This window comes from Bombus vancouverensis, chromosome 15, assembly GCF_051014615.1.
Source record: "Bombus vancouverensis nearcticus chromosome 15, iyBomVanc1_principal, whole genome shotgun sequence".
Taxonomy (NCBI): domain Eukaryota; kingdom Metazoa; phylum Arthropoda; class Insecta; order Hymenoptera; family Apidae; genus Bombus; species Bombus vancouverensis.
The window spans coordinates 4,481,528-4,493,035 of NC_134925.1; the positions used below are offsets into that span (position 1 = coordinate 4,481,528).

General features: G+C 42.3%; 1 protein-coding gene across 1 annotated transcript; it reads left to right on the top strand.

Annotated features, from left to right (window-relative positions):
• The first annotated feature begins 2,458 nt into the window (after positions 1-2,458).
• Positions 2,459-10,728, top strand: LOC117157385 (uncharacterized). The gene is made up of 7 exons (XM_076625076.1): positions 2,459-2,589; positions 2,899-3,415; positions 3,795-4,146; positions 4,542-4,587; positions 8,699-9,203; positions 9,285-9,401; positions 10,058-10,728. Exons 2-7 carry the CDS (start codon positions 2,908-2,910, stop codon positions 10,324-10,326), a joined length of 1,797 nt encoding a protein of 598 aa, XP_076481191.1. The 5' UTR covers positions 2,459-2,589; positions 2,899-2,907; the 3' UTR covers positions 10,327-10,728.
• The last annotated feature ends 780 nt before the right edge of the window (positions 10,729-11,508 follow it).

Here is an 11,508-nt window from a genome sequence, read left to right on the forward strand (position 1 = left end):
GACGAGTCCAACGCAATTTCAAGTGTGTAATGTAAATTGCAGAACCAATGATACTCCAGTGGCTCGTTTTAGATTTCGTAGGTTGATCGCTGGCTTGGCAATCGAATTAAAATTCTATTGCTGGAATTTAGTTTCACTATGTGATTTATTGAGAGGTTGACCGATTATCTTAGCGAATTTGAATATTTGAAAGTTCGGAATATTGGAAAGTTTCAAGTCCAAATGTTTGCAACAGTTAGAGTAATTGATATTTTAAGTACTTCAACATTGTAATAGTTTAATGTTTGAAAACGTGAAAACGTGAAAATTTGGACATTTGAAATACAGATGTAATTTTCGATCGATCTACTGTTCGATATCAATGCTCGTGAATAGACCACTTGTTTGCCGTTCGCGAAAACAACTTGTATTAGGAACCGTCCCCGGTTCAAGAATGAAAAGCGGATATCGTTGTTTTTCCGCATGCTTCCTTCCCTTCTCTCTGGCCGATCCGATCTCGACGAGACAAACCCAAGATGAACTCGCGATATCGCTTAGCGATCGTTCGATCTCGGCAATAACGTTAAAAACGACTAACTGTTCTTATACAAAACTATACGTTATGAGAGATGTACACGCAGAAATTCTAGCTCCAGCTTTCTAGCATAATTCTTTCGAGTCAGAAAAATGTTTTAATATCCAGGAAAACATGTTTAATACACGCGACAAATATCTTTCATTTCTATTATCTATTTTTATATAAATAGAAATATATCTTCTATCTAAAATTTAATATTCGAAAGTATTGTTTTAATTCCACAAAAGTTAGGTAATCGAGTTTTTTAATTATTAATTATACCTATGTGACGAGGACTTGAATTTTTCAAGGACTTTTTTAAAAACATCCAAAGTCGAAGCTTTTCTTTCTTAGGAAATCAGGTGAACAAAGTCACCTGCACAAAGTTGTACTGTCTCACGAGCACACGGGGTTCGAACTTGGCACACTTCGTCACACACGCCTTCTTCCTGGCGTAATTGTTTCTTGTTACGGCACGCGGTGCCGCGATATTTACTTTCTTTACGAGCGTAATATAACGCTGGCCCGTTGCTTTCTAGCGTGTTTTTCACCTCGATTCGAGTTCTCGCTTGCCCGTAGTCACGGAATCGCTTCCGTGCACGTGTCGCGTCATTCTTTTGTTCGTGAATTCATTTTAATTGCCGGTATAACGAATCAAGAGGAAAAGTCGGGAAAACTGACGAGAAATAAAAAGGTCGAGCCCACGAATTATACGAGTAAAGAGTCCGTGAAATGGCATTGATAAATCGTGTTTTCCCCGCCAGTTCCGACTTCAACAGTTGTTTACGCATCCTACGTGCGTGTTCTACGCTCTCTGCCCGAAAAATCAGTAGGTGAAAAGATGATGAGCGATAATGATCGTTAGCCGAATACCATTTACATCCGGAAAATGATTATGTTTTCAGATTTCCTCCGATATATCCTGATCCATAAATTCATATTCAAGAACAATATATTCAAGCAGCGTGCAGTAATCCCAAGTTAACGTTCAAACGACTCAAATTACCACCCGGTTAGCATCCGAATCTTCTCATGTCAAATTCATCCCTCGAATCTTCTACTAACACTTCCTCAAACCTATGAATATATAATCCATAAATTATGATCCATAAATTAATATTGAAAAAAAAACAGTTCAAGTACCATAGCCAAGTTAGCGTTCAAGTGATCTAAAGTATCACCCAAGTAGCATTCGAGCATCATAGATCAAACTCAGCCCTAACATACTCTACCAACAACCAAGATTCCAATAACTATCATACACTATAAACATTATTATCAATATTGGACAAACTCATCAATAGCTCGACGCGAAAGATCGTGATCGAGACGTTACTGATAGCATCGACGGATCGTGTCGCAGTTATTGCGCCCGCAAGCGGCTGCTCATTCGGCCGCTGGCGTGAGTGCTCCACATCCGTGACACGGTTCTCGCGGTGGGTCGTGGCTGGTCCCTACGCGTCCAGGAATCTGCGCGTTTGTGTACGTAAAACGGCAACAAACGACTCGACGGCGGTCGATCTCCGTCGATGGCGTATCCGAAGGTGTCCGGCAAAGGGGGAACCAGTTTGCGGATAAGCGAGCCCTCGCCTTGGGATCTCTCGGGTCGGTGCTCTTTTCAGCGAGATCGAGTCGCGTAGAAGGAGGTAGTTCGTGCACGATGGATCCCACCACCTGGTACCGTGTCGACCAGTCAGCCAGCCAGCTCGTATCAAAGGCAAAAGTGGGCACCACCCGCCCCCGTGTGTGTTGTAGGTTTCCGCGCCTCCCGTAGGAAGGTGGTGCTTGTGTACCACGTTTTCGCATACGCAACTTCGGCCTGTCGTCTAGGTATATAAAGTGGTTGGGGCGCGACGATAGGTTCAGAATACTCGCTACGCTCGATCCACGCATCGGGTGACACCACACCGTCAAGGGACACCTCTGCCCAGCGATAAGCTCAAACAGGAAGGGACAGGCAAGAGGTGCCGTCTCTCGGTAGCGTGGCCTCGACTCCCAGCTTCCGTTCTCCTAATCGGACGATCGAAACATTGGTGGGTACCTTCATTCCGGTCATCTGTACCTTTTTGTTTGTTTCTTTATCGTTAACTAAGCAACTAGTTTTATTCCTCTGTGATTTTTGTCTCTCTGTTTTGAACTTTCGTGAGAGTCCTATATTCCGGCGAATACAGTTACGTTGTTCGCCTTACTTCGAGTCAATGATGTAGTTAATTAATAATTTAGAAACATTCTTCTAGAGTCAAATTTAGAATTCATTGCTTGTCAAACTCAACAAACAGAATCACCACTGTCAAAGAAGAATCGAATTACTATTTATAACTAAATTGTACGCGTTTTTACAGAAAAACAAGATGAAGATTATTCTGCTATTGTTGCCGATCTCGTGGCTGGCTATGTGCCTGGCGACACCATTGGAGAAGCTCGACAAGATTAGCGTGCTCGAGCAGCAGTCTGTGACGCTAACGGATCGGGCCAAGTACGAGGAGGAATTGCTTCGAAAGCTTAACTCCAAGTGCTCGCAAAACGACATGAGCAGCTGCGTGATGTTGAAGTTGGTTACCTACATGAACAAGCTACTGAAGAAGGCGTCGATCGAGCTGACAGACGATATCGAGATCAGAAAAACCAGCCAAGCCTCCGAGGAGGTGATTACGTTCGAAGCTGGCAGAAGCAACGACGATGAGTCTGAGGTCCTCGACCTTGTCGCCAACAAGGTGTATGCGTTCATCAAGTCTAGAAGTATCAAATGGAGAATTCTACCGGAAGATGACGTAGTTGTTTCCGCTTCGGAGGATGAGAACGGATCGTTGAATCTTGGCTTGTCCATCGAAAGGGCGGACAATATTCCAGTGCAGGATGGTAATAATATTTTTGCTATTCATAGATAATAGACACTTAGGATGTAAAATTTAAGGTGGTGGTAGAAACGAAATAATCTTTTTTTCCATCCAAAAGATTAACGAATCCATTTATAGAGAACTGTTCTTCGTGAGATCTAAAGACTTTCTTTCATCCGAAACTTTTCCTTTTCATCTTAGAACAAGAGATTTCTACCTTTGACACCTACATCGTTCATCTTGACTTTTACTCTTTGTTTTCTGATTACGTTCAAATACAAATCCTTCGATGTAGCAATCTTGTCACGCCTCGCCAGATTTTATTGCCATAGAAAGTCTTAAGCGTTTTGCCTTCCTCGTGGAAAGTGACATCACAGGCTCATCCAACATCCAACTTTCAGGTCGCGGAAAGAAGAACAATAACATGGGTCCGTTGATCGCGGCGGCGGTGCTGAAGATCGGTCTGATCGGTGGTCTGGCCTTCAAGGCGCTCGCGTTACTTGTCGGCAAAGCGTTGCTCCTTTCCAAGATCGCTCTTTTACTGGCCGGTATAATCGGTCTGAAGAAACTGTTCTCGCAACAGAAGCACGTGACTTACGAGGTGGTCGCTCATCCTCATCACACTTCCAGTCACACGTTGGATCATGGACACGGGGACAGCTATTCCAGCGGCTGGGCTAGAACTTTCCATGGTCAAGGTCCGATTTCCGGACAGACAGACGCTCACGATCTAGCTTACTCGGCGCACGCGAAGTGAGTCGAGGTGTTAGACCCGTGGATTCGAATTCGTGGTACCTGATGACACCGTCTGCTATCTCTTAGACCTTGTCAGATCCACTGATTCTTGCCAACACTCTCTTGCCGTTAGATTTAGTATCTAATTCCTCTCTGTCACTCTTTTTTCTATCTTCTTCATTTTTTTTATTCCTCGTCTTTCGAACTTTACCTTCCTACTTGGTCTATTGTTCTACCTTTTTCAACGGTGATCTTCCTTTCTTGACTGTGGACGGACAATAAACATAGACGGCATGCGACACAGTGTACTTTGGACAAAAAGAACTTAAACAAAGATTTCGACTATTTAATGGATTGCTTAAAATGACACGATGGCATAATTCGTGTGTATTTGTCGTTCTATTGACTTCTAGCGATGAATCGCATACTCACGAGCTATTAGAAAGTCGAATCACGATCGTAGATAACTTACGGACGAACGAGACGCTCCCATAGAGACGGAAAATTACGGACGCGCGAAAACGGACTGCTGCATACTCCCTCTGTAACTATACTTTATTTATCCATTAATTTATGATTAACTTATTCGCCCATTCCACCATCACTGGATGCAGATTGTACAATAATGTTTTGTTTATGTCATATTTTACTTGTATAAATAAATATTTATTGTTTTTTATAAAACGTGTATGCCTGGTTAATCCTGTGTAAAAAATTAGTCCGATATTTATTTTCCTCTTCTTTTTTGAAAATAACTAAAATAATAATAAACAAAATAGTACTGCGTGTAAAAAGATAAAAAAGGTCATTGAATTCTGAAAAGTGCTTTATCTAATTTATTATTATCGCTTCTTGGTAAACGAGTCGTGCGAGTTTTCGTTCTTCGCGTATTTTCACGTAATTTAAAAATCATTGCGAGAGAGACAGGTGACACACAATTCAATTATTTCTTTTCCCAACCAGAAAGAAAAGGTAAGTTGTTAATTGTGGACTATTAGCTTGAATTACGGTACTTGTGAGTAGCGATAGAAATTACACGTTTAGATACACGTGTCATTTTATCATTATTTATTACAGCTATTATGCACAGCAATTATGATTAAATCCGAATAAGAACGTGGCAACGGAACTCGTTAAGTAGCTTCGCTAAACAAGATTGCCATTTTTTCTAGGGATCTTAAGAACGAAAAAGGATATTCAATTCGACGCAAGTATTTCATGTTCACATTCTTGAGGTATTTTATACTATCATGAAAAATTAACGAACTAAATAGTTCGTTATCCTTGGTCTGTTTACCGTTTGGAAATCTAAATCGAGTCCGTTTGAGAATCTTTATGATTTCACTAATTGACAATTTACCGGTGGAGTGTAATTAAAAATGTAGGAATGTTCATTCAAAACATTTGGATGGAAAACAATCGTCATCATTTATTTCCAGTATATAAAGTACACAGAGAAAACTTAACCGTTGTAGAATTTATTTATGTACGATTAGACGTAGCATCGACTATATGAAAGTTGGATGGCGTATTTCTAGCTGTTCGATTGTAAAAATATGTCGAATGTCTCGTGGTATTCGTCACGTCGTGCTTCGCTTTGCGGAACTTAGCGGGACTTTAACATCAAGTGTGACGACGGCGTCGGCTTATCCTAGAAATTTGATTTAGTATCATCTTTTTTTTAGAAGCATCTCAAATTTCTAAATCTGTCAATTCACTGAAAATATCTTCTCGATTATTCAAACAAATAATTGCCATTTCCTAGACCTCTAAAAAATAAAAATAAAAATTAGTATTAGAAAGATATAAAAATATGCAGGCTTTCCATAACTTTCAAGTGAGGGATTTTTGGAAAAAGATTAAAAATTACTTTTCAACGCCATCGTTCACAAAAGCACAAACGTTCTCAGGCTCCCATACCTCAAATTCTCGACGCCTCGAGGCGTTCCCCACTCTGAGGAATGTCAACTTTCGGAGATGTCAAAGATGACCGGAACGAAGGGAAAACTACCGGAGGACCGCGATGTACAAAGTATCTCTCTCATTCGAATAAGTTGTCCTCGTTTCGCGGTAGCCGCTTTCTCCACCTCGATTGGGAAGGATCGGAAAGGAGATGAAGGCTCGATAAGGGACACTCAGGAGAAAGAATCTCTCTATCCCTTCCTCTCTCACTGTGACATCAACTTTCGGTTTCGGGTACGGGAGAGAGGTGGCCGTCATCGTTGACCCAGTTACCGATGCTCGTAAGTCGGAAAAAATCGACACGTGGGTCAATCGTATCATATGATCATGAAAAATGATGAATTAATTTTTCAAATTGGAGATTCAAAGTTTATATGATTTGATCTAACTGTTATATAATCGAAATAGAAAATACGTTTTCCAAACGACCACGATATACACTTCCTGATTATTTATTAATTATTAAAGTTCGATAATTAAATCAGCCTTGAGTTAATTTTGATAATTTTTTAATCGAAACGAAATGTCACATATTCCACGTTAAAGGAATTACAAATGCTTGTTAAAAGTTAATATTTTAGTCTGTTTTTTATTATCCCGTATGATCGTAATTATGATACGTTCCTCGATCGAAAATTCGTGGCCTGGTTTCTTTTCGGAAGCGTGTTTTCGCCGGATTCGGAGAAATTCGTCGCGAGAGGAGAAAGTATCTAGATGTATCGATCGGATCTTCTTATTGCCGACGCAGGAGGATGTCGAGGGAGCGTTAACGGTGTCGACGAGTCTGTGAATGATCGATTGCCCCGTGTCGACACACATTTCGCCTATCGAAAGGAGAAAACGTCTCCGCGATAAATTCTAACACCCTCCCTACCACTGCGGTAGATTACAGAAGTTTCTGGAGAAACTTGGAATCGATTAAATGCTGTTAGCTTTTTTTTATCAGAGAAACGGGAACATTCGTGTGCGTGAATTTTATCGAGATAAATTCATATGCTATAGAACCGTAATATTTAGAACTGACGTTACAACGATATCTATGAACATTTTAAACAAAGATATAAAAATAAACTACTCGTTAATTAAAATTGCTATGTCATTGAGAAAAATAGTTCTAATTCTAGGTGTATGAAACTTTAAATTGCGAAGACGAAGAGTTACTCTGACAGAGATCATAGGTGACAAAATTTCAAAGGAAATCTCGAACGAATTTTTTGAAAACCCATAGTTTCCCACCTAATCCAGTATAATTTCATGAACTTTCTATTATTCAAGAATCCAAGGTATACACCTTCAAACTACCGCAAAAGTTTTCTCCTAATTTCCCAGTTTCAAGCGGCGGAAGCTCGCCTTCGCCCTTGAAGGATCCGCGAAATCCAAGTACGAGAAACGTTCACGCACCCTCCCCATTCCCTCGGTAGTCAATCAATGTGAAAGAAGAAACGAAGAAGAGAAAGAAACGAAGAGAGGAAGAAGACTCGAATCGATCGCGAATCGTCCCATACGATCGTCGATCGGGTTTCAAGGATACACGATCGTCCGTGTGGCGTGGCGTCGTGGCAAGGAACGAGCGAATGATTTCGAACCGGGCCTAGTTATACCTACCAGCCGGCGTTACGTATATGTATACCGTGTATCGTTCGAGCAGCACACGAAGGGAAGTGGAACAGAAGAGAAAGGTATGCGCAGAGATGAACTAGTTTTGTTCGACGATCTGGCCCGGTGCCGATCGAGCCAGACCGATCGTTCCTCCCGCTGGTTCCGTCTGTCGGAACCAGAAACAATCGTCGTTTAGAGTCTCACGTGATTATCCTATTGCATTCACGGTGTTACGATGAGTTTCCCGGGCGATGGAAAACAGACTTCATGGTTGCTAATATCTGGCGCGGACGCGAGAGACTTGCGTGGCTCTGTCCGTTAATTGCATATTGAAAGATGAACAACGAGCAGGCACGCGCGTATAGAGAGATTCGAAATCGGCCACGTTCTCTTCTGCTCCACTAAAGCACGGAAAGAGGGAAAGGAAGTCGTATCCGGAGACGTGGGGCGGGCAGGGTACGATATCAGAAGACGCTGATATCTACTGATCTAGAATAAAAGAGACGCGAAGATGAGAGGTATGGGATCCGGCAACGGAGAGAAATCGAGAGGCGAGTGAAAGATGAACGGAGATAGGAAGTGGAGGCGTAAGCTCGTGTTGTGCGAGCTAGTCGCGCCTGCTTGCTCCTTCGCTGGAGCGGCCTCTCAGCCAACCGCGGCGTAACGCTCTAAAACGCTTCGAAAACAAGAATTAAAAAAACACAAGCTACGAGAGGATCGGCCGAGCGAACGAAAAATTGCAGGCTAATGCACACGGCCAACAACACGAATAAGAGAATGGTCTCTGGCCGGTCTCGAGTGGCGATGCTCTCGTTGCTTTTTTTATAATACAATCACCGACCGGCACGTACAACTATATAAATGAGATTTGAAGACCGACGAGATGCAACACTCGGACCTCCGCCGTAGGTTCCGTAGCATCTCTAATCTCTTAGCGCGTATCTGCCCGCGAATCGTGAAGTTTGATCGATATCACAACAGTTTGTTACTTTAACGGACGTTTTACTAGCGGACCGGAAATTTCGAATCGAGGATCGACGTGGTTACGATCGACACTATGGATTGGTTCAGGAGCGCGTCTATACGCGGACAGCAACGTCGTTGTTTGGCCCTCTGTCTGCTGATCGTTTGCCTACTTTCTACCACGAAACAGGCCTACTCCGCGGACGCCAACGATACGAAGGATTCTTTCAGCGGATTTGCGACCGACTGCTCCACAACGGACTCCAAAAATGTATCTGTATCCTGCTACGGAGTTAGGATAGTCAGGAAGATCATGCAACAGCTATTAGAGAAGTCTAGCAAGGAGCCTAATATCGAGATCTTTGATGGCGTTAGTTTGGTCGAGGTACCAGGAACTGGTCCCATTCGTAAAGGAAGGTTCATGAAAGGATTTGGAAATATGGGAACCCTGATGCAGTTTCTGGAGGGAAGAGAACTCAGAATTAAGCTGCCAAGCTTCTTGCCGCAAAATATCGAGAGTGCTCTCCAAGAGAGTCTACCGGCTGATCAAGGTTGATTGCAGATTCCATTTTTGGGACGATAATCGTGGTTTTACGGAGTCGGATACTTGACAAATTTTATTTTAATTTCAGCCAGAGCAGGTGGTGGTGGCGGATTTGGAGGCGGTGGATTCGGAGGCGGCGGTGGTGGTGGCGGCGGCGGAAAGAAGGGCGGAAATGGCGGAATAATGCTATTGGCGCTGATGATGGGTAAAATGATTCGCTAAATATAATACATTAGAATTTTAGATGAATCTTTGGATACATTTTTATTCTGTAACTTGTACAATTTATAGCTTTTGGAAGAGTTGTAAAGAAAGTATCTTGTTGCTTGTTTGAGTAGTATCTCGCAGTCTCATGTTTCGAAATCTGTAAGTTTTTTGATAGCTAAGAATAGTTTTTCTTTTTCTTTTTAAACTGGAATTAAATTCTCGTAATTAATGATACAAATCTCTAGGTTTCAATCGTACCATTTGATACTAGTTTCCCGCGAATAAAAGCTCGAAGTTCACTCCATTAAACTGGAATCTTATACCTCAGGATCGTTAAAAATGTCCGCTTAGAGTTAATCTTCAGAGTCCGAACATAGACGTTTATAGAACTATCCATACTTAAACTTTGGAATCTAGGCATCAACATTCACAGAGATATTTATCCATACGTGAATCTCAGAATCCAGGCACCAACATTCACATAGGATTATCAATCTACTTTCAGATTTCAGGATACAAACGCGAATCTCTACAGAAATATCTATTATCTAAATCTAAATCTCAGAGTCAAACGCTAAACATTTTAAATTACGCCTTATCCAGTTTCCCGGATCTCGAAAGCTGACTATCTAATAGCATTCTCGTGATTTCCAGGCAAGATGATGGCGGCGCTAGGATTCGGTGCTCTCGGTTTGCTAGCCATGAAGGCGTTGATGGTGTCGGCACTGGCGCTCATGCTCTCGTTGATTGTCGCCGTGAAGAAGTTGGCGAGCAGCCACGACAGCGGCGGTGGACATCACGTAGTCTACGCGCAGGACGTCGGCCACCATCACTACCGGAAGAAACGGTCCCTCAGCGAGGAAGACCACGATCTTCCGTATAGAGGCTACGCGCACCTGTTCGGTGATTCGCGGGTGTCCTGATCCAATCGATCTTCCACACACGTACACAGAGCCGTTCGTCGTAGATCTTCTTCGAGAGTCAAGCCGATACAGTATAATTAAACCGCGTTCGAAGAGACTTTACGAGCGTGCCGCGAGATACCACACGAGACAAAGACGGCCATTCTCAACAGTGACAATGACATCGACACGGTAGTAGTGACAGACATGACGGACAGAATGTTCGAAAGTGACGCTTTAGAGATTCGTTTTGCACGTGAAACGCGTATACACAGTATAGTGATGAAAATGTAACGATCAGTTGTGGACCACGATGATTATGGGACGGAAAATCGACGACACGGACGGACGCTGAAAAAACCAAAGTACACCCTGTCGAAGCATGTTTATTTATTATTCTTCATTCTCTACACACTCATCCATTCAGCCTCTTTTGTACTATTTATTTATTGCGCAATCGAATAAAAAGTATCCAACTAATTACCTGACCAAAAGTTCGCGCGTGTGTTCCATTCAACCAAGTCACCCAGTCAAGATAGAAAAGAGAGATAGAAAAAATATCTTCGTAAATTCCATCTATTAGAAGAAAATTCGTAAACGAGAACGATGGACCAGATGTGTCGAGGATCTATCGGCCGGTAGGATTTGATCAAGTGTAGGAAAATCGGGCAATGGAATCGGAGCCGATCGAAGTAAGTGTGCCAACGAGTCGCCATACCTTGCGTTGCATATTTCTTTCTGCCTCGTGCTTACGATGCTTGAAGCTCGCGATTAAACTCTCTAGTCTAGTCTATTTATAATCGAACGGATTAACGAGCATAAAGCGGTAAATAAACTTTGTGCGAAGGATTCTTCCTGACCGCTCGTAATCCGGATGTCCGTGTTGGTGGGACGGTTGTGGGTAAGCGTGTCTCGCAAGTAGCACGACGCGATTGTGTAAGAAATCGTGCAAAGTGAAACGTTCTTCGAGGAACTGAAGCCTTTAAGAACAGTGTAATCCGTAGTGTGATCGCAATTACCATAAGAGTCGGTATTAGATCAGCCAGATGTTAATTAATGATATTCGTGTATCGATTTAATCGTTCGTACCTACTTAACGAAACAACCGTAAATATCGTTTATCGTTCTTGCGATTCGATCGTATATACGAATACGATTATTCCTTGTTTGGCATTTTAAAACATTTTCCACGAAAATCGATTC

What these genes read in the sequence shown, in the direction of transcription:
- LOC117157385 (XM_076625076.1), top strand. Translation starts at nt 2,908, where the DNA reads ATGAAGATTATTCTGCTATTGTTGCCGATCTCGTGGCTGGCTATGTGC. An exon ending in CAATATTCCAGTGCAGGATG is followed by an intron (nt 3,416 to 3,794) that starts GTAATAATATTT and finishes TCCAACTTTCAG; the next exon opens with GTCGCGGAAAGAAGAACAAT. An exon ending in GAGTCTACCGGCTGATCAAG is followed by an intron (nt 9,204 to 9,284) that starts GTTGATTGCAGA and finishes TTTTAATTTCAG; the next exon opens with CCAGAGCAGGTGGTGGTGGC.